The sequence below is a fragment of the Rhinatrema bivittatum genome, chromosome 11, assembly GCF_901001135.1.
Source record: "Rhinatrema bivittatum chromosome 11, aRhiBiv1.1, whole genome shotgun sequence".
In the NCBI taxonomy this organism is placed as follows: domain Eukaryota; kingdom Metazoa; phylum Chordata; class Amphibia; order Gymnophiona; family Rhinatrematidae; genus Rhinatrema; species Rhinatrema bivittatum.
In genome coordinates this window covers 85,390,017-85,413,822 of record NC_042625.1, presented here as the reverse complement: position 1 = coordinate 85,413,822, position 23,806 = coordinate 85,390,017, and the positions used below count along the sequence as shown (strand labels likewise).

At 44.0% G+C, this 23,806-nt stretch overlaps 1 protein-coding gene across 1 annotated transcript in view; it reads right to left on the bottom strand.

Annotated features, from left to right (window-relative positions):
- Nucleotides 1-4,872: 4,872 nt before the first annotated feature.
- SRSF4 (serine and arginine rich splicing factor 4) overlaps nt 4,873-23,806 on the bottom strand; it is a 72,878-nt gene continuing 53,944 nt past the window's right edge. Inside the window, 3 exon segments of the mRNA XM_029570912.1 lie at nt 4,873-5,414; nt 5,416-5,593; nt 22,148-22,231. Of these exon segments, the coding sequence (XP_029426772.1) occupies nt 5,016-5,414; nt 5,416-5,593; nt 22,148-22,231 (661 nt within the window). The 3' untranslated portion in view covers nt 4,873-5,015.

Here is a 23,806-nt window from a genome sequence, read left to right as displayed (position 1 = left end):
CCGCCGACACCGTGATCCTGGCAGATGTGCGAAGTAAATCATAAAAGGCATCCGCACTATAGGCAATGACAGCCTCCAGACACCCCGCCTGCAGGGCTTCTTCCTGGGATAACAACTCGTTGGCAAGGAGCTGTTGTGCCCAACGTAGACCTGCTCGCAACGAAAAATGACTACAGATCACTGCCCGAATCCCCAGGGCGGAGACTTCAAAAATCTTTTTAAGCTGAACCTCCAGCTACGATCCTGGAGGTCCTTAAGGGCTGTACCTCCTGTAACTGGAATGGTGGTCTTCTTTGTGTCTGCCATCACCACGGAATCTACCTTAGGAACCTTCAAAAGCTCCAAGGCCTCCTCAGGTAAGGAATAGAGCTTATCCATATAGCCTTAGCCACCTTTAATCCCAAGTCCAGAGTGTCCCACTCCTTAAAAAGCAAGTCCGTGGCTGAAAAATGGAAAGGGAAGGATGAAGGAGGCCCCTGGAGCCCCAGCACCACAGGGTCCGTAGCACCCAGCCGAGACGCCTCTTGAGGGAGCTGAATGCCTAGCTCCCCCAGGATAGCAGGAATAAGAAGTCCTAGCTCGTCCCTGCGAAAGAGCCGATCCACCTTTGGATCATCACCGTCTGGCCCATGGGCTCCCCAGAGTCCTCCCTGTTGTCTCTCGGAGTCGCCCTCCACCCCCCTCGGGGGATGAGAGGGCAAGTCCCCGTCTGATTCCGAAGACGAATCTGAATCAGTCACCGGGGTTTCTCAAGGGCTTTGGCTGTTGCCCCGGCGGGGGATTCGCTTCCTGCAGAACCCTAGCCCGTTTAGGAGGCCAGGGCTAGGAGTCTGGTAGAAGAGGCCTCTTTTTTCCCGCTTTGCGGGCCTTAAAGGCCCTATGCATAAGAACAAAATTGGAGAATGACGAATCCAAAGATGTGTCATCCCCATCCCCTACAGCTGGATCTGCAGGCTGAACACTGTTCTCCTCCGCGACCCTGTCCGCCTCAGGGACAAACTGGGAGGAAGATCCTCCTCTCGATGCGTAGCCTGTGCTGCCGAAACCATAGGCGTGAAAGGAGGCAAAATGGCACCCGCCGACAGAGCTGCTGACCTTGGGGGACCCAAAATGGCGTCCAGACCCACACTGCCGAGGAACGGAGCAGGAATTGTCCCCGGTAGTTCTCCAAACGCGCCCATCACAGTCTGGACCCGAATCACTACCCCCTTCGGGGCTGCTGAGGTGGCCTCGCCCCTGGAGACACACACGGAGCACCAGCTGTCTCTAGACAGTTGCGCACGCGCCAAGCCGCAGGCCCGACATGTGGTCCTATGCAGCATGGAGGCCTAATCAAACGCTCCCTGAAAACACGGCGAAATAGCGAAACCCCGCCCCCCCCCCCCGCGATCGGGGTAACCCTGGAGTACAGCCGCGCGAAAATAAACTTTTTTTTTTTAAATTTAAGTACCTGTCCGACGCCTCTGGGTCCTGAACCTACTGGGGGGAGTGAGCCAGGCTCCCCGATATCACCCCCAGTAGTATAAGTGTTGTTTGTTGGGTCCTCAACCCACAACAGATACAGCCTCTGGAACCAGGAGGGATGGTCCCCTCAGGACCTCGCAACCCCCTGGGAGGCAGGAGACCCCCGACCTGCAGGAACACACTGCGGTCTGTCCTCCGTAGAAGAAAAAATCCTGTCCCCATTTCCTTTTTTGAAAAGATTACTTTTGTCTAACCCTAAATCCACAGCTAAGCCCTAACTCAGACTGTAGGTTTGGCACATCCTCCACCTGCTGGAGACAGAAGAATACTGGCAGACTGTAGGTGGCACCTGCCTAAATGAGGCGGAGTTTTGTTTGGTAAACTTCTGTCTCCATCTGCTAGAGGAGGGGGGGGGCGCAAAACCCAGGAGTCTAGAGCATGATCCGGGTACGTACAGGAATGGTCCTTTTGTGTGCACAATGCCTTATTTTTTTGAATGAGCTCTCTCTTTTTCCTGCAAAGACATTCTGAAATTTTCAAGTGATGCTGAGATGATTTCCTAACTATTCCATCGAGCAGATGACAATAGACTGAGGAGATTCACACACAGGAAGGCACAAGCATACTCAGAAAGCAAAGTTGAACTTTCCGGACGTTGAGATAAAAGAAGACTCCGACTCTGCACTCTCCGGATGATATCACTCATCTTGCATGGTGGTTTGTTGCACTGTCCATGGAAACCGCCCTGTCAATACACTTAGATTGCAAGACAGCTGTGGCTTTTTATCTGGAAAAGACTAAAGCTCTTACTGTCCATCCAGCTTTTATATATATTTGTTTTTTTGGCAACAGACAATCCTGGGAGAAACAAACCATTTATTTGACTAGCAGATTGCACTTCTTATTGTGCTCCTTTGCAGATTGATCTGAGAAGAGTCAGTGTGTCCCAATGCAGCTGTCACTTCTACTGAAGAATTTGCAAAACTTCAACAGAGAATTCCATTAGCAAAGGAAACAGGCTTTATTCTTCTGAGGACCAATGTTATAAAACACCTTTCCTAGAGAACTTCATTTGATTTCTTCTCTATTTTTAAACTTGGTTATTTAGACAAGTGTTTGTAGATTAAATTTTAACTGTGGTTTTCTCTGGAAGTAAAGGTTGTACTGAATTAAAGAGGGGGAAGGTTTTTATTGATTTTACTGTTTTGAATTGTTTTTGTCATGTATTTGTGAATTTTCACTGGTTAATATGAAAATGTTTTATTGTTGTGAATTGCTTTGAGTGCTATTATGGTAAGACAGGTATAAAGACAATGATGATGATTCATACTTTCACCAAATATTGCTGCTTTGATACACGACTCTTCCTGGGATTCAAAATTAGGTTTAGCAGTGCTACAAAGAATTATTCTCTGGGTGAAGCCCAACTCCTCCCATTTTCATATTTCTGTTGCTTGCCATGTTTTTGTGTTACAATACATTATAAAGTGAAAATTGTTTTCATCTAAGACATTACTCTGCTGGCAGCATTGCAGTGGAAACAATCCTCTTCCTCCACAAGTTGTTCTCTCTCAATTCTGGTATCCAAGAACAGAAAGGATGTTGCACAACAAGGATTTGTATTCATTTAATCTGTTTCAGCAGTATGCACATACCTCGCTGACTTTATAGTACACGCAAAAAAAGAAAAAAAATGGATACTGTGTGTGTATTTTTAATGAGTTATGCACATACTATGTTTTTTTGCGTGTACTATAAAGTCAAGGTACACGTGTACTGCTGAAATGGATGAAACAAAAATACATCCTTACTGCATAACATACATGACGAAATTCTCTCCAATTCAAAGGTCATACATATATAAGACATATTACAAGTCATTTTTTCTGTCCAATCCCACATGCAATTTCCTCTTTCACTTTACCAAACACCTCCCTTGAATTTTTAATTTCATCACAATACTACATTTTGTATCTTTCCTTTTTTTCATCTTTGTTAGAGTAGCCCAAGGTTGTGTACAATAAGGATTGGTGAAAGCAATACCAATAAATAAAATTTACTAACTTTTACCAGTCTCAAATACAATTACCACCACCACCAAGTAACTGTCAAGAAAAATAGTCTTTATTCAAAATCTCATGGAAACAGGGATTACTGAACATTGCCAGAAGGAAGCAGAAAAAAAATAAAACCAAAAGAAAAGAATAAGAAAAAAAAGCAGAAAAAATATAAAACAGGAAGACTAACACCAAACCAGAATATGGAATTTTACAATTAATTTTTTCCTATGGATTTGTGCATGTTTTTCTCTCACCCTTCTTACAACTCATAGTGCCATAGTGGAAAAAAAGAGGGTGACCTAAATAAAGTTTATGAAAACATAATGACTTCTGACTTTACATTAAATGGCAATATACCAAAGCTGAGCATCTGTTTCAGGAGGGGGGGAGGGGGGGCTTTGAGAGGGAAGAGTTATAATCACCATACCTACCAAGTCATCATTCACACCTCACCAAAGACCATCAAATATTTGACAATTACAGACACATCAGTAGGATAATTTAAAAATGTACAGCATTGACATATGTTTTACTTAAATCACATTATGCTACAACCTACTAAACATTAAAAAAAACCCCAAAAAAATCCCTAAAATAAAAAAACAAACAAAACCCCACACTTCCCATTAAGAGAGTTCCAAATTTGTTTGCAGCAAATTAGGATCGCGAGCGAGATCTGGAACGGGTTTGATGAGGGGGATCTAGAGATGGACCTGGATTGTGATCGAGTTTTTGAAGCAGATTTTGACCGTGAGCGAGATTTGGATTTCACATGGGTTTGGGACCTGGACCGTGAGCGGGGATCGACCTCTCTTCAGCTGGAGACCTGGGGTTGGACCTGGACCGTGAGCGAGATTCAGATTTCTCTTTAGCTGGAGACCTGGGGTTAGATCTGGACCGTGAGTGGGATTCAGATTTCTCTTTAGCTGGAGACCTGGGGATGGACCTGGACCGTGAGCGGGATTCAGATTTCTCTTTAGCTGGAGACCTGGGGTTAGATCTGGACCGTGAGCGGGATTCAGATTTCTCTTTAGCTGGAGACCTGGGGTTAGATCTGGATCGTGAGCGGGATTCAGATTTCTCATTGGTTTGGGACTTAGGGTTGGATCTGGACCGTGAGCGAGATTCGGATTTCTCATTGGTTTGGGACTTAGGGTTGGATCTGGACCGTGAGCGGGATTCGGATTTCTCATTGGTTTGGGACTTAGGGTTGGATCTGGACCGTGAGCGAGATTCGGATTTCTCATTGGTTTGGGACTTAGGGTTGGATCTGGACCGTGAGCGGGATTCGGATTTCTCATTGGTTTGGGACTTAGGGTTGGATTCTGGACCGTGAGCGAGATTCGGATTTCTCATTGGTTTGGGACTTAGGGTTGGATCTGGACCGTGAGCGGGATTCGGATTTCTCATTGGTTTGGGACTTAGGGTTGGATCTGGACCGTGAGCGGGATTCCCGACTTCCCATCTGTTCCTCCCTCTCACTTTTCACCTCTATCTGATCCAATTCTTGTTGCAATGGTTCTTCCTCTTTGGAAGCAGACCTTGATCTAGACTTGGAAGGTTCCTTGATTTCCTCCTTCTTCCTGTGTGATTTCTCTCGTTTGCTATGCCTTTGCTCTTCTCTTTCTTGCTATGGCTTCTGCTTCTACTTCTGCTTTCCTCTCTGCTCCTTTTCCTTCCCTTTCTCTTGTCCTTACTTTTACTCCTGCTTCTGCGGTTCCTATGCTCTCTGCTTTTGCTTCTAACTTTACTGCTGTTTTCCTCTTTGCTTCTGCTTCTACTTTTGCTCTTCTCTTCTCCCCTATCCTTGCTGTTACTTTTACTTCTGCCATTGCTATCCTCCCTATGTTGGCTCTTCTCCTGGCTGGAACTCCTACTCTGTGCTCTCGTCATTCTCTTTGTTTTCAATATTTTCCTCTATATTCTCTTTACTTTGGCTCTCTTCCTTCTCCAAGCTCTCACTGCGGCTCCTGCTTTTGTTTTCTTTACTTGTGCTCCGGCTCTTCTTCACCTTTTTGCTATGACTCTTGCTTCGGCTGCGGCTTTTGCTTCTAGACTGTGATCTAGACCTGAAAAACACAAGTAGTGGGACCAAAACATTAACTGGCTGTCTGTAATAATCAAGTGCTATGAAGTTCATTTTTTACCCCTTCACCTGCTGCTTGTATAACAGAAAGTTAGCAAAAGTTACTCCAAATGCATTAAAGTCCATATGAGAACTACTTCTAATGAAAAATGAAAATATCACCCATTGATATTCCAAACCAGCTGTAACAAACTATATAGTCCCAAATATAGTACCAGTCAATCACAAACTATTAATAATAACCAAGTACACCAGTGTTGGTGAAATCAATACTATGATGAAATAAAGACTAATGATAGCAAAGTCGCTTACCTGTACAGGTGTTCTCCAAGGAGAAAAGAAAAGCCACACAAGATGGATGAAATCTTCTGATGGCCACCAAGTCAGCCCCTTACTTTCTCCTAGTCCAGAAAGTTCTGTGTGTATCTTCTGGGGATGCACGAGAGTTCCCATGCTAACGCCCCTGCATGCCCTCCCCTTCAGTCTATTCTCTAGTCAGTCTTCAATTTCCTGGGGGGGGGGGGGGGGGGGAGGTAGGGATTGTGTAGCTGTATGTTCTACTGTCCATAGAGAACACCTATCACAAGTAAGCAACTTTGCTTGCTCTATGGACAAGCATAACCAAACTACAAATAATAGGCCTCCTCAGTTAAGGGTTGCTTTATTATTTTTCTTTTGACAACAACTTGTGGCTATTGAGTGGGAAGTTGGCTGTTCATTTCAGAATGTTACTGAGCACACACTGTCTAAATTTAGTGTCTGCACAAGACTCTTGCTCCAAACAATAGTGCTGAGCAAATGTGTATATTGACCATGCAGCTGCTTTGCAGATGTCCTGTACAGAGGTCAGAAGGGCTAATATAGTGGCAACAGCTCTCAGCTGGTGTGTCTTTATCGAGTGCAGGATCTGATAGTTCTGCGTTTTGTAACATGATATACACATTTGGGAAAGCTATCCAGACAATGTGTTTAGTTACTGAGTTTCCCTTCTTATTTTTGTCGAAAGCTATAAATTGTTGTTTATCTTTTGGGATGGGCATTTGTCACACCTGTTTCGACAGATACGTGTGTACCTCGCCAAATATCTAGCACATCTAGCAAATATCTAGTGTGTATGTGTATTTTTAATAATGAGATACATGAATATTATCAATTTTCTCGTATCTACTAGAAAACCGATGAGATATGTGTGTACCTGCCGAAACAGATATAATGGATAAATTTCTCTATTACTTAAGGTATGTGATTTAGTTCTCTAGATAAAAAAAAAAAATGCCCTTTTGCAATACAGTGTGTGACAAGCTTCCTTTGGTGTTGGATGTGGTTTCAGAAAAATTGTTGGTAACAAAATCATTTGGTTTAAATGAAACTGGGATACTAATTCTGGTAGAAACTCGGGATGAGTACATAATATTACCTGATTTTTAAATATATGGGTGCATGGAGGGTAAGTTAAAAGAACTCATAGTTTGCCTACTCTCCTGGCCAAAGATAAAGCAATGAGAAAGAATGTTTTCCAGGTCACAAAATTTAAAGTCTGCTTTTGCCATCAGTTCATATGGTACCTTTATTAAGTGCTGGAGCACTGTATGGAGTTCCCGTTGCGGTGGTGGTGTTTTTCATGTCAGGTACTGATGACTAAATCTCTTCCATTTATAGTTACATAATTTTCTCGTGGTTGGTTTTCTTGCTGCGAGTACAATTTCATTCACTTCTTGGGGCAGCTTTCAACATTGAAGTTGTTTTATTTCTAATTTTTTTATTTGTAATATTTCAAATTTCATCCAAACAAATACTTATTGAGAATGACAAGGGTTTTAATCACAAACAAAAGAGGAAATAAATCCTCATTTCCTACCAGTCCACAAATTCGGGGGAGGGGAGGGAACAGTCCCAGGATCAGAGGAAAATGCTCTACAAAGCCAAAAAGAAGAAAGGTTGAATGTTGAGATGGACATCCATTAAGCTATCTAGTGTCCGTCCATAATTGGAGAAGAGGTGGCTCCTGGGTCCAAGGGCAGGACAACATTCATCTGAAATTGTCTCATTTAAAAAGGTGACAAGCTGAGAAGGATCATAAAAAACACTTTTTTCCCCCCAATTTTACCACACGTTTACACGCAAATGTAAGCCAAAATAGGTCTTAGTAAAAAAATTGGCTTCCTCTTGGCTTGGATCACTTTTGCAATGTTTGGAAATATATATATATTATGATCCGCGGCTCACAGTTGGCCCCGCAAGCCACCATACTCACCCCCACCGCAGCTGACAGGCCCCCAACACACGCATGGCAGGAACACAGTCATGCCGCCTTTAACCTTCCCCTAAGGCACGTGCCTGACGTGCCAGCTCTTAAGGGGGCCATGACAGGAAAATCCCTGTGGCACCTCTTGAGGACAGAGATCCTCAACTATTTAAGGCTAATCTGGACATCTCCCCAATGCCTCAGCAACAAGTCCCCTGGTGTGCATCATGTTCCAGTGCCTTACCTCCTGCTTGTCCTGTTTTTCCCTTGCCTTGTTTGTGCCCTGTTTCATCCATTGTCCTGTCCCCTCGCACCTCGTCTTCTTGTTCTCACCTTTGGCTTGACTCCCTGGATCCTGATCTCTGTTTTGGATTTCGACCTTGTCTGCCACCTGCCCAGACCTCTGGCCTGCTTCTCATGTCTGCTGTCTTCCACTTGCCAGACCTCTGGTCTGTTACTAGTCTCTGCTGTCTGCTACCTGCCCTGACTATTGCCTGGACTTGGATGCTCACCCTCCTGGATACCCTAGGGACCCACCTAATACTTGCCGGCTGCCAGAACTCAAGGACTCAAGCCCCAGACAATTCTGCCCAAAGGTTTCAGTGAAAGCTGTTAGTGAGCCTAGTGCATTTGCCCGCTAGACAGCGCCAATCACACCAGTGCCAAGGGTTCACTTTTCCATCCAGTGTTACACATACTCAAAGCAAAAAAAAGTATCCATTTTATGAAAGCGACTTAAGAAAAGTGTCTCTTGAGCCCAAAGAGGGTTGAAGGCCGAATCTCTTCCTCAGCAGATTTTTCCAAGAAAGAATTTAAATCTAACTTATCCATGGACACGAGACAAAGCACCCTCCTGTGGTGCTTTTTTTGAAAGATGGCAAATAGACTCCTGAAATAGGAAGTATAAGATTTTCTGGTACTTTAAACACCTCCAAAAAATACTCTCAACATTTCCATGGGAGAAACTAAGTGCTTCCTAGGAAAATGTTCAATCCGAATATTCTGCTTACGGACCATATTTGAAGAAAGATGGCCTTTGGAAACAAACCCTACAGAATCTTGCAAAGTAATCAAATTAGAATCAAACTTCCACTTTCTGAGATAGTGCTGAGGTCTGTTGTTGAATATCTTTTAACTCTGAAGAAAACCCTTGTTGTTGAATTGTAAACTGATTCAATTAGGAGGACAGTTTCATAATGGCTTCCCCTATTACATCCAAGGTAATAAAAGGAGGTCCTAATAATTGAAAGCTCAGTATCTCTTCAGAGGAAGGTTGGGCAAGATGAATTCAACACAGAAGTAGGACTTCTATCAAAAGGGATACTGCTCACTGCACTCAGTGCCCCACCGCAGGGAGCTCCACATGCGAGAATCCCAAGACATGGTCTCTGTTTGCCAGGTGGAGTAAGAGTCTGCGGATCCATCTAGCCATCTTTCCATGGAGCTTATTGGAGGATCATCACAGGGCCTATCAGTGGTGGCAGTATTGCCAATACCTCTGGGTAAGTATGGGTTTTCCTTTTACAAATTGAAAATCTAAATTCTAAGCTACTATTACGGCAGGAAAGCAAGGGAGATCTTTGAATCAAGCAACTCAGCGTATGACCATCTTGTTTTTCCCTCCATACTCTCCCTTATTTCTTAACAAGGAAACTTTTTAAAGAGGAAAAAATGCTCTAGAACAGAAGTAAGCAACTGTCAATATCCAGGCTTTTAGTGTTAAGAAACTGGAGGTTGGGATGGAGAACTGTTCCCTCTGTAATGAGTCAGGAGGTTTGATATTAAAGGACAATCTAACAGATGGAGCTACTGCAAATCTGTGTAGCCACAGGAACCAAATTTTGACGTGGCCAAAATAGGGCTAAATAAAATCATTCTTCCTTTGACTTTCCTCAATTTGAGAATAATTTTTTATATTAAAGGACTCCATGGGAACACATATAGTAGGCTTTCACTTCATGGAATGATAAAGGCATCCATCAGCAGCACTTTGTTGGTCAGTCTCTTGGAAAAATACTGGTGTTTGTGACTGAATGGCGATGCAAAAAGGTCTATGATCGGTATTCCCCAGAGCTTGAAGAGGTGCTGTAAAGTGTTCTGGATAAAGTTAACAGCTCAGTCTGCTAGGGTATTATCTTTTCCTGGGAGATAAATAACTGAGATCTGCATTCTCCTTTTCGTTATCAACGTCCAAATCCTCAACGCTTCCTCGCAAGTTGGAAGGAGCCTGTTCTTCATTTGTTGATACAAAACATTGCAATCTGATTGTCTGAATTTGAACAGTTTTGTTCTTCAAGCAACATAAGAACATAAGAAATTGCCATGCTGGGTCAGACCAAGGGTCCATCAAGCCCAGCATCCTGTTTCCAACAGAGGCCAAACCAGGCCACAAGAACTTGGCAATTACCCAAACACCAAGAAGATCCCATGCTACTGATGCAATTAATAGCAGTGGCTATTCCCTAAGTAAACTTGATTAATAGCATATGGACTTCTCCAAGAACTTATCCAAACCTTTTTTGAACCCAGCTACACTAACCACATCCTCTGGCAACAAATTCCAGAGCTTTATTGTGCGTTGAGTGAAAAAGGACTTTCTCTGATTAGTCTTAAATGTGCTACTTGCTAACTTCATGGATGCCCCCTAGTCCTTCTAATATCCGAAAGTGTAAATACCAGATTCATATCTACTTGTTCAAGACCTCTCTTGATCTTAAAGACCTCTATCATATCCCCCCTCAGTCATCTCTTCTCCAAGCTGAAAAGCCCTAACCTCTTCAGCCTTTCCTCATAGGGGAACTGTTCCATCCCCTTTATCATTCTGGTTGCCCTTCTCTGTACCTTCTCCATCGCAACTATATCCTTTTTGAGATGCGGTGACCAGAACTGTACACAGTATTCAAGGTGCGGTCTCACCATGGAGCGATACAGAGGCATTATGACATTTTCCGTTTTATTAACCATTCCCTTCCAAACATTTGGAGGCCATTGTAGCTCACTCATTTCTAAAATATCAATGTGAACCACTAACTCTTGGTTTGTCCAAAGTCCTTGTCTGCATATGGAGTCAATATGCCCTCCTCAAAACTGGTTTGACACATCCATTGTCAATATTTTTTGTATTTGTAAGGAATGTATGCTTTGTCCCCAAATTTGTGTTTGTCCACCACGTTAACGAGTCTAGTAGTTCTCTTATCAGTAACTTGTGAGTGACTGGACATGTTGATTCTAATTTTATTTTTTTTTTAGGTGCCATTGGACATGTCTCATCTTGAACCTTGCTAGGAGCATAACTTTCACTGTTTAAGCCATATGTCCCAAAACTCATGTATTTCTGTGGCTGTAGTCCATCTGTTTGCAAACATTGCGATAACACCCTTATTGTGTTTGCTCTTTATAAGGGAAGCTAGGCCTTTTCTTTGACCAAATCCAGTCTTGTCCTGAATATTCTGGCTATTGACTTGGACCTTTTGAAATTCACTACAAGTCCAAGATTGTACATCGTGCTTACTACTTGATTTACATATTTAATGGAGTTTTTGTAAAACTTACTCAATATTAGCCAGTCTTCTTGTGGCAGTTGTATGGTCCCTGCATGAGTATGCTTTTACCATCTTCTTGCTAATGTAATGCATGTCTAGACCTTTTTATATCTTCTCTTATTATACATCAGTGTATGCCTTGCTTTCCAGCTCTCCTAGGACAAATTTTCATGCACAGAACTTCAGTATTTCATTTTCTCTCAAATATAGTCTGAGTATCGCAGTGACCTACTATGGTCATTTACAAACTTCTCAATGACTAAACCTGTCATTGGGCCAATGCAATTCTTAAATTCTAGCGACCCACCCGATTATTGCGCTCCTCACAGCAAGGCCTTTTGGAAATTCCATCTCTCAAACAAGCTAGGCTTCACATTACTCACAAATGTGCCTTTTCCATCGCTGCACCAACTTTATGGAATTCTTTTCAAATAAATATTAGGCAATGTGACAATTAAGATGTTCAGAAAACAGATTAAAATGTTTTTATTTAATCTGGCCTACAGTTAATGTTTGTGACTCTACTTGCCTATTCATTTTAACATGGTTATTATTTATTTTAATGTTGTCAGTTCTGTTTTTAGCATATTTAAGCTTTTTACTCAAATCGGTTTGTTATTATGTTATTGATTTTATCTTCCTTTTATGTTTTATTATACTTTTGTGTTTATTATATTATGTATGTAAACTTGTTCACCGCCTAGGCCTCAGTGTTAGGCGGTTGATAAATCCAAATAATGTAAAATGTAAATGTAAATGTTCAAACGAACAAAATACAGCTCACTCTAGATAAGTGGTATTAACTCCTAGCCCTCAAGAGCCACAAACAACTCAGGATTTATGGATATCCCTAATGAATATGCAGGAAATAAATTTGCATTCAATGGAGGTAGTGGTGAATGCAAATCTCTCTTGCAGATTCATTAGGGATATCCTAAAAACTTTGAGAGCTCAGAGTGAATACCACTATTATAGGGTAACTGCCAGCACTACTGGCAAGTTGACCACTATAAGAACATAAGACTTGCCATACTGGGTCAGACCAGTATCCTGTTTCCAACAGTGGCCAAGACAGGTCACAAGTACCTGGCAGGATCCCAAGGGGTAGATAGATTCCAAACTGCTTATCCCAAGAATAAGCAGTGGATTTCTGAAACTCTCCCTTAATTGTTAATAAACTTTTCCTTTAGGAACTTGTCCAAACCTTTTTTTTTTTAAACAGCTATACTAATAGCTTTCATCACATCCTTTAGCAACAAATTCCAGAGCTTGTGTCGAGTAAAACAAATGTTTTCTCTTATTGTTTTTAAATGTATTACCCAGTAACTTCATTTTGTGTCCCCTGGTCTTTGTACTTTTCAAAAGAGTAAACAACTGATTAACGTTTACTCATTTCATTCTTATTTTATAGACCTCTATCATATCTCCCCTCAACCATCTCTTCTCCAAGCTGAAGAGTCCTAACTTCTTTAGCCTTTCTTTATAGGGGTATTGTTCCATCCCCTTTATCATCTTGGTTGCCCTTCTCTGTAACTTTTCTAATTCTACTATGTCGTTCTTGAGATATGGTGACCAGAACTGAACACAATACTCAGGATGAGGTCGCACCATGGAGCGATACAGAAGCATTTTGAAATTCTCTGTTTTATTCTACATTCATTTCCTAATAATCCCTAGCATTCTATTTGCTTTCTTGGCTGCTGCTGCTGCACACTGAGCAGAAGATTTCAACATATTTTCAACGATGATACTTGGATCCTTTTCCTGAATGGAGACTCCTAATGTGGAACCTTGCATTTTGTAACTATAATTTGGGTTACTCTTCCTTAAGTGTATCACTTTCCACTTGTCTACAATACATTTCATTTGCCATTTGCATGTCCAGTCTCCCAGTTTTGCAATGTCCTCTTGCAATTTCTCACAATCCTCTTGTGATTTGATAACTTTGAATAATTTAACATCAGCAAATCTGATCACCTCACTTGTTCCCATTTCCAGGTCATTTATAAATATTAAAAAGCATTGTTCCCAGAACAGGCACTCCATTATTCACCTTTTTTCACTGTGAAAATTTACCATTTAGCCCTACTCTGTTTTCTATCTTTTAACCAGCTGGCAATCCACAATAGGACACTACCCCCTATCCCATGACTTTCTAATTTCCTAAGAAGTCTGTCATGCGGGTAGCAGTCAAATGCTTTCTAGAAATCCAGAACCACTATATCAACTGGTTCACCTTTATCCATGTTTATTTATGCCTTCAAAAAAAATGTAACAGATTTGTAAGGCAAGACTTCCCTTGGCTAAAAAGAAAATTAGTTACCTGATAATTTCAATTCCTGTAGTACCATGGATCAGTCCAGACTCCTGGGTTTTGCCTCCCCTCCAGCAGCTGGAGACAGAGAAAGTTCTGACAGACTCTATATGCCAAGGTGCCACCCACAGTATGCCAGTATTACTTATTGTCAAAGCAGAATGGTACAAAACCAAACTAACTATATACAGGAATCAGAACTCAAAACGGGATCACTAACCTCAACTGCGAACCAAGTTCATTAACCAGGGTAAACAAGGTTAATCTACAGACCCGAAGGAAAAGACAAATACTGAACAAGCGCACTCTCCATTACCTCTAGGCGAAGCGGGCGGGACTCTGGACTGATCCGTGGTACTACAGGAACAAAAATTATCAGGTAAGAACTAATTTTCTTTTCCCTGTACGTACCCGGATCAGTCCAGTCTCCTGGGATGTACCAGAGCTTCTCTCACCTGGGATGGGATCCGGAGAGGCCCGCTCTGAGCAGACCTTCTCCAAAATTCCCCGCACCTGGTGCCTGGACATCCAGCCTGTAATGTCTCACAAAAGGTATGCAAGGATTTCCATGTAGCTGCTCTACAAATCTCCTGCGGTGAAATCTGAAAACATTCAGCCCAGGAAGCCGCTTGAGAACTTGTAGAATGCGCTCGCAGACCTATTGGTAAGGGCCTACCCCATAGCAAATATGCGGAATTTATCGCCTGCTTGAGCCACCGGGCTATCGTGGTCTTAGATGCCATATCACCTCTTTTCGGACCGCTCCAGAGAACAAAAAGTTGATCGGAGACCCGAAAATCATTGGTAATTTCCAGATAATGGAGTAAAGTCCTGCGCACATCCAACTTTAAGTCCTTAGAAAGTGGATCTGACCTGTCCAGGTCTGAAAAGGATGGGAGCTCCACCGATTCAAATGAAAAGCGGAAACCACCTTTGGAAGAAAAGAAGAAACCGTTCACAAGGATACACCAGAATCTGAAATCCGCAAGAAAGGCTCCCGGCAGGACAAGGCCTGAAGCTCGGACACTCTACGAGCCAAGGAAATCGCCACCAGAAACACCACTTTCAAAGTAAGGTCCTTTAGCATTGACCTTTTCAATGGTTCAAATGGCGCTGCGCACAAAGCGGAAAGGACCAAATTTAGATTCCAGGACGGACATGGCTGACTTATCGGAGGGTGTAAATGTTTCGCCCCCCCTAAGGAAGCGAGACACATCAGGATGCGCAGCCAATGGCATTCCATGAATGGAACCGCGTAAACAACCCAGAGCTTCCACCTGCACCCTCAAGGAACTGCACAATAATTCTTTAAACTAATCCCACCTGAAAGAAGCACAAGATATCAGATACAGACGCCCAGGTGGGCACAACCTCCTAGGCGACACCCCACAACTCAAAGACCTTTCAGACTCTACGTAAGACAGGGAAGTTGAAGGCTTACGTGATCTCAAAAGAGTAGCTACCACCACATCGGAATAGCCTTTGCCTTTTAGACGCTGCCTCTCAAAAGCCATGCCGCTAGACAGAAGCAATCGACCTGGTCGAAACATACGGGCCCCTGATGAAGAAGATTCAGAAGACACGGGAACCGCAGAGGACCTGCTACCGCCAGATTGACCAGATCCGCAAACCACGGTCGACGCAGCCACTCGGGAGCCACAAGGATCACTTTGGACGAGTGTGTTTCTACCCATCTGAGGACCTTGCCGATTAGAGGCCAAAGAGGGAAGACGTAAAGCAGTACTGTCGTCGGCCAGGGAAGAACTAGAGCATCCACTCCTTCTGCTCCCATGTCCCTGCGGGGCCTTGGCATTTTTGAACATTGCCATCAGATCCATGCAAGGTGTTCTCCACCTGTCGCAGATGAGTTGAAAAGCTTTGTCTGCCAGCTCCCACTCTCTGGGATCGAGACGATGCCACCTTAGAAAATCCGTGTGAACGTTGTTGACCCCAGCTATGTGCGATGCGGCTATGCTGAGCAGATTCTGCTCCGCCCAGCTGATTAACAGTCGAGCCTCTGCCGCCACTGGCCGGCTCTTGGTACCTCCCTGGCGATTGATGTAAGCCACTGTGGTTGCATTGTTGGACAGCACCCTGATCGACTTCCCCTTGACTAGCGGGAGGAAGGCCTGTAACCCCAGTCGCACCGCTCTGGTCTCCAGGCGATTGAGAGACCATCGAGCCTCCTCTGGTGACCACAGCCTCTGCACCGATTTCCGCAGACAAACTGCTCCCCAACCGGAAAGGCTGGCATCCATGGTGACCACTGTCCAGTTGGGCACAGCCAAGGGAACTCCCCGGGTCAAATTGTCACAGACTAGCCACCAACCCAGACTGGGCTGAGCGGACTCCGTCAATGGCAGGGGCCGATGGAATTGTTCGGAAACAGGATTCCAACGGGAGAGCAATGCTGATTGCAAAGGACGCATGTGAGTGAAAGCCCACGGAACCAGTTCCAGAGTCATGGAATCTAGAACCTGCAAGTAATCCCAAACCTTCGGAGGATGCTTGGAGACTAACGCTCGCACTTGCCCTTGCAATTTGACCATACGGTCGGATGTTAGGCAAATTCTCCCCTAATGAATTTGCCGAACAAAGCCCCCAAAAATTCCAAGGATCGGGAGGGGACTAGATGATTCTTGGCCAAGTTTACCACCCAGCCGAGCGTATTCAACAACTACAGTACACGTTGATTTGCTAGCTGACAAAGCTCTTTCGACTTTGCCCGAATTAGCCAATCGTCCAAGTACGGATGCACTAACAACCCCTTCTCTGCGTAGCTGTGCCGCCACCACTACCATTGTCTTGGTAAACGTCCTGGGGGCTGTAGCAAGGCCGAAAGGGCAGAGCTTGAAACTGGTAGTGTGACCCAGGACAGAAAACCTCAGAAACTTCTGATGATCCACCCGGATCCCGATGTGTAAATACGCCTCCGTCAGATCCAGAGATGCAAGAAACTCCCCTGGTCGAACTGAAGCAATGACGGACTGCAACGTCTCCAGGCAGAAGCGTGGAATGCGAAGACACTAATTGACCCACTTTAAATCAAGAATGGGCCGGAAAGACCCCTTTTTTTTGGCACGATGAAATAAATAGCCCTCGACGTTGAGCCGACTGGGGAACCGATACAATTGCGCTGAGATCGAGAAGGCGCTGCAAGGTCTGCTTTACCGCCCGGCACTTTGTGGCGTACCCGCATGGGGAGTTCAGAAACTGTTGGTGTGGACGGCGTGCAAAATCTAGAGCATAGCCGTGTTTTATCACAGATAGAACCCACTGGTCCGAAGTGATCTTGGTCCACTCCTCGAAAAACAAAGACAGTCTGCCCCCGACTACTGGAACCAAGGAGGGGACCGGCTGCCCATCATTGTGAAGATTTTCCACCTGGGGTAGAGACTGGGAGGTCCCGGGTCTACCAAAACATCGTCCCGAAAGGACTGAGACCATGATTGCGGCCTGGCAGCATTTTGCTGAAAGGACGACGTGGGCATTCGAGGCACTAGATCCCCACGAAAGCAGGATCTAGAAGAAAAAGATCCTCTTGACAGAGGTCTGTCTTCTGGCAGCTGATAGACCTTATTCTCGCACAAAGACTGAATCATATCCTCCAGTTCTTTGCCAAAGAGCAGCTTGCCCTTAAAAAGGGAGAGACCCCAAATGGGATTTTGAAGACACATCCACAGACCAGTTTCGTAACCACAATAATCAACGGGCCGAGACAACGGAGACCATGGATTGCGCGGACGTCCGTAAAAGGTCGTAAAGGGCATCCGCACTATAAGCCACCACCGCCTCGAGGCGCCCTGCCCGACGACCTTCTTCTTCAGACAGAGATTCATTGGCCTGCAGCTGTTGCACCCAGTGAAGCCCGGCTCTCAAACCAAAATTGCTACACATCGCCGCTTGGACTCCCAGCGCAGAGACCTCAAATATCTTCTTAAGCTGTAGCTCTAGCTTTCGATCCTGCAGATCTTTGAGAGCTGTGGACCCTGTGACTGGAATAGTAGTCTTCTTTGTGACTGCGGACACTGTTGCATCCACCTTCGGCACCCGAAGAATCTCCAAAGCCTCCTCCGGCAGAGGATAAAGCTTGTCCATTGCCTTTGTAGCCTTCAACCCCAAATCTGGGGTGTCCTATTCTCTAAACAGGAGGTCCGTAGCTGAAAAATGGATATGGAAGGATGTAGGAGGACCCCCTCAGGCCCAATAAGACAGGATCCATAGACCCCAAACAGGGTTTGTCCGGGGCCGCCTCTATCCCTAATTCCCCCAAAATGGCGGGAATGAGAGGGCAAAGTTCCTCTTTTCGGAACAGGCAGACGACTTTAGGGTCACCCCCCTCGACGGCATGGGACTCTCACACAGCACTTTGCTGTTGGTCCCCGTCACCCTCTACCCCCCTCGGGGACTGGGCTGGAATATCCTGACCATCCAGATCTACTGTAGCTGAGGACGTGTCCGAATCCTCCTGCGGCGTTATAGTCCATAAGGGACACTTAGATTTGGAGGACCCCCCCCCTGTCCCTCAGACTGGGGCCGCTTCTTAGCCTGAGAGAGTGGCACAGAGAAATTCCAGGCCAGTAAAAGCACGCAGCTTTTACTGGCCCGGAAGGCCAGTAAAAGCTGCGTGCTTTTACTGGCCTTCCGGGCCTTACTTAAAGGCCTTATGCATTAATAAAACAAAGTCTGAGGTAAATGCTGAGGAAGAATCGTCAGAATCAGTGTCTGGAATCTCCCCGTGTATTTAAGGCTGTTATGAAAGGCGGCTTAGGCTGCGGAGCAGGCTGCTGAGGCGACAGCGGAGGCGGAGGATTCCCCATCCCCTCCGCTAGCTGAGCTGCCTTGGAGAAGGAGCTCAAAATGGCGCCGGTTCCCGCGCTCAGTGGGAACGGCCTGGGTGAAGCAGCCAGCAAGGATGCAAAGCCCAGTGAAACAGACCGACCCTAAGAACAACCCTCTCGGGGGCCTCGGAGGTCCCCTCGCCTCCAGGTATGCAGGCTGAACATAGCCCATCCCTTGAGAGGCGCATGAGAGCGGAGCCACACACTCGACACGCCGCCCTGCGTGGCATGAGTGAGGAAAAGAGAAAAATTTAAAACTATGAAATAAAAGAACGAAAACTCCCCCGCTCCCAAACTGCCGCGGCAGAGAAGGAAAGGGAGAGCCCCGACAAAGAGAAAACCACCTTCTTTGAATTTTTTTTTTTTTTTATGTCAAACTTGTCTCGTAGCCCGCAGTCCTGGTTCTGAGGCGGTCCCATTTGGGTGAGTGATCCGGGCTCCCTAGTATCACCCCAAGCTCTGGTGCACTAGTGGCAAAAGAAGGGCCCTCGACCCTTAGCCACAGCCGGTGTGCACACCAGGGGGGATGGTCCCCTCAGGACCTGCCCACCCCCCAGGAGACTGAAGGATGCTCTCCTCCCGACGAAGCAACTTTTTTTTTTTTTTTTTAAATAACTTTAAATAAAAGCCTAACTTCTTTCTATTGTCCCCTTTTTTTTTTTTTTTTTTTTAAATAGCTAGTATAGACTGAGTTTTTCACCTCCACCATCTGCTGGAGACAGTAATACTGGCAGACTGTGGGTGGCACCTTGGCATATAAGGCAGAGTCTGTCGGAACTTTCTCTGTCTCCATCTGCTGGAGGGGAGGCAAAACCCAGGAGTCTGGTCTGATCCGGGTACGTACAGAGAATCCATGTTGGCTTTGTCCCATTAAACTATGCTTATCTATATGTTCAGCAATTTTATTCTTTATGATAGTTTCTACCATTTTTTTCCTGGCACAGATGTAAGAACATAAGAAATTGCCATGCTGGGACAGACCAAGGGTCCATCAAGCCCAGCATCCTGTTTCCAACAGAGGCCAAAAACCAGGCCACAAGAACCTGGCAATTACCCAAACACTAAGAAGAACCCATGCTACTGATGCAATTAATAGCAGGGGCTATTCCCTAAGTATAATTGATTAATAGCCATTAATGGACTTCTGCTCCAAGAACTTATCCAAACCTTTTTTGAACTCAGCTACACTAACTACCTTCTCTGGCAACAAATTCCAGAGCTTTATTATGCATTGAGTGAAAAAGAATTTTCTCCGATTAGTCTTAAATGTGTTACTTGCTAGCTTCATGGAATGCCCCCTAGTCCTTCTATTATTCGAAAGTGTAAATAACCGAGTCACATCTACTCGTTCAAGACCTCTCATGATCTTAAAGACCTCTATCATATCCCCCCTCAGCCGTCTCTTCTCCAAGCTGAACAGCCCTAACCTCTTCAGCCTTTCCTCATAGGGGAGCAGTTCCATCCCCCTTATCATTTTGGTTGCCCTTCTCTGTACCTTCTCCATCGCAACTATATCTTTTTTGAGATGCGGCGACCAGAATTGTACACAGTATTCAAGGTGTGGTCTCACCATGGAGCGATACAGAGGCATTATGACATTTTCTGTTCTATTAACCATTCCCTTCCTAATAATTCCTAACATTCTATTTGCTTTTTTGACTGCTGCAGCACACTGAGCCGACGATTTTAAAGTATTATCCACTATGATGCCTAGATCTTTTTCCTGGGTGGTAGCTCCTAATATGGAACCTAACATCGTGTAACTACAGCAAGGGTTATTTTTCCCTATGTGCAACACCTTGCACTTGTCCACATTAAATTTCATCTGTCATTTGGATGCCCAATCTTCCAGTCTTGCAAGGTCCTCCTGTAATGTATCACAGTCTGCCTGTGATTTAACTACTCTGAATAATTTTGTATCATCCGCAAAATTTGATACCCTCATTCGTTGTATTCCTTTCCAGATCATTTATATATATATTGAAAAGCACCGGTCCCAATACAGATCCCTGAGGTACTCCACTGTTTACCCTTTTCCACTGAGAATATTGACCATTTAATCCTACTCTGTGTTTCCTGTCTTTTAACCAGTTTGTAATCCACGAAAGGACATCGCCTCTTATCCCATGACTTTTTAGTTTTCGTAGAAGCCTCTCATGAGGGACTTTGTCAAACGCCTTCTGAAAATCCAAATATACTACATCTACCGGTTCACCTTTATCCACATGTTTATTAACCCCTTCAAAAAAATGAAGCAGATTTGTTAGGCAAGACTTCCCTTGGGTAAATCCATGTTGACTGTGTCCCATTAAATCATGTCTTTCTATATGCTCTACAATTTTGATCTTGAGAATAGTTTCCACTATTTTTCCCGGCACTGAAGTCAGGCTCACTGGTCTATAATTACCCGGATCGCCCCTGGAGCCTTTTTTAAATATTGGGGTTACATTGGCCACCCTCCAGTCTTCAGGTACAATGGATGATTTTAATGATAGGTTACAAATTTTAACTAATAGATCAGAAATTTCATTTTTGAGTTCCTTCAGAACCCTAGGATGCATACCATCCGGTCCAGGTGATTTGCTACTCTTTAGTTTGTCAATCTGGCCTACAGAGTCACTGGTCTGTAGTTTCCTGGATCACCCCTTGATCCCTTTTTAAAATTTGGCACTACATTGGTAACTTTCCAGTCTTCAGGTTAATGATAGTTTACAAATTTCCAATAGCAGGTCTGCAATTTCATTTCTCAGTTCTTTCAGCACTCTGGGATGTATACCATCTGGTCCAGGTGATTTGCTACTATTTAGTTTGTCAATTTGCCCTAGTACATCTTCCAGGTTCACTGAAATTTGTTTCAGTTCCACTGACTCATCACCTTTGAATATCATTTCTGGCATGGGTATATCTCATATCTTCCTCAGTGAATATTGAAGCAAATAATTCATTTAGTCTCTCTGCTATGGCTTTGTCACCCTAAGTGCTCCTTTTACTCCTTGGTCATCTAATGGTCCAACTGTCTCCCTCGCAGGCTTTTTACCTCTAATGTATCTGAAAAAGTTTATTATGAGTTTTTGTTTCCATGGCAAGCTTCTTTTCAAATTCTCTCTTTGCCTTCCTCATCAATGCTTTGCATCTGACTTTCCAGTGCTTATGCTGTTTACTTTTGACCCTTTTCCTTGCCTTGTGCCCTTTGGGCCTTCTTGCCTCTTGCCCTGCCTTGTGGCCAAGCTAAGCTTTTCCTGGTCTTGCCCCTCAGGGCCTTAATGTATTGCTGCCTTCGGGCCTGTATTTCCGTGTTCTGACTTAGTTTTTTCCTGTCCATGCCTCCGCTCCAGCCTTGTCATGCTGTCCTGCGCCACTCTGGGGGTGGTGTTCCTCACACTCTGCCTGAACCGAAGCCATAACATTCTGTAGAAAACTGGATTCTTTACAGTTTGTGCTATATTTTACTGAATCAACTTCTTCAAAACTGGCTAAGTAGCTGCATCTTTAATACAGATTTCTGGGTTTTCCTGCTGGATTTGTGCATAAGGAAATACATTCTACCAATACTGAATAATTTCTGTGAGCTTTAAACAAATATATGCACACTTACCTGGACCTTGATTGACTCTTTGAGTGACTGCTTTTGCTACTTGCACTGTGACTTCTGCTCTTTCCAGAATGTCGAGAATGAGATCTTAAACATAACGTGAAAGATTGAAGGGATTTAAATATTTAAGACCAGATTATGAATATCATTTTAAAAGGTACAAGAGGATCCCATTTTCAAATTCAATCAATTCTAGCACCACAAAAGAAATATGAGGAAAAGCAGAGGACTGACAGACACTAGGAAACCACTAAGTCAGGAGGACAACAGCAGTTTTCATTCGTTAGCCAATTGCAGTGAATGCAAATTTGCTTAGCTGTAAACATGATTCTCTGTAGACAGCTTGAATTAGCCATAATGTATGGGTGACACAAAAGGTTTTACTGAGCATGCGCAAGAGTTTCTGCACACACACACACACACACACACACACACACACACACACACAACTGCCTTTAGACCCCTCAGTCTCTTCCAGAACTTAAGCTTTAGTGAAGTAGTCTACCTTCCAGGGAGGCAGGCAGGTACTGAGTATGGCTAATTAAACCTGCTTTCTACAGAGAACTCTGTCTACAGGTAAGTACACTTGTTTTCTCCATCAACAAGCAGGCACAAATTAGATATAATGCATGGGAATTTCCAAACTGTAAGCAAAGCAATACCTAAAACAGCTCAGCTAGTGGACAACTAGCTGAACAGGCAATGCAGGACTGCTTGTTCAAAGTTACTCTCTTCTTGGGGCATGCTGTTCAGATAATAGTGGGATATCAGTGTGCATAGGTGACCAAACAGCAGTTTTGTAAATGTTTTCAATAGATGTAGCCTGACAATACAAACAATTTTCATTTCAACATTTAAATTGAAACTAAACAAGTGTTGTTGAGCTGTGAAAATAAGCAAGACGGCTAGTAGACTTCTGTTTGCATCAATTCTTGTAGCCATATGGCCATCTCCAGATGTTTTAAAGGTGATCTGATCATCAATTCAGATAAGTGTGAAAATTAATTTGATCTCATTTCATTAGTAGTCAGCCAATTGGCCCCCACATTTTAGAGGGATTTCTTTAATTTTGGCATATGATTTATGAAAAAGATTAGGCAGTATTAAAAGGTAACTTAATTAGTTTACAATATAGCTGCATGAAGAATAGCAATTTCATTACTGCTCTGGGCAAGCAGCAAAAATGTATTACCCAATTCCCCCAAAATGTTGCTAACAAATATATCTGTAAGTATCTAAGAAGAAGTTTAATAGTTGTTCCTGAAGTACTTCTTATAATTCACAAATATTGTTTATGTTAACTGCTCTTCTAAAGGCTTCTGAATGCTAAGTTATAACTTTATTTTACTTATTTAAAAAATGTCTATCTGCTGATCCACAGAATTCTTGAGTATAGCCACCACAACCATATCTGCTCTCAGTGGTGGCCATACTTTTATAAACAAAATATTACGGGCTCCAGGTGATCACTGTGCTCTGTCTATGCATGTGCAGGCATCTCCATGCTCAGCCAGAGCGGTGGGAGGCCTGCAGGCAGCAATGGAGGAGCATAGCAAGGTGGTGATGGCAGCGGTGCTGGCAGAAGACAGACTGGTGGGATTCCCGGGCCCCACCTGCAACAATAGGACGAAAGGAGCAATGGCGCCGGCAGAAGAAAGGCTG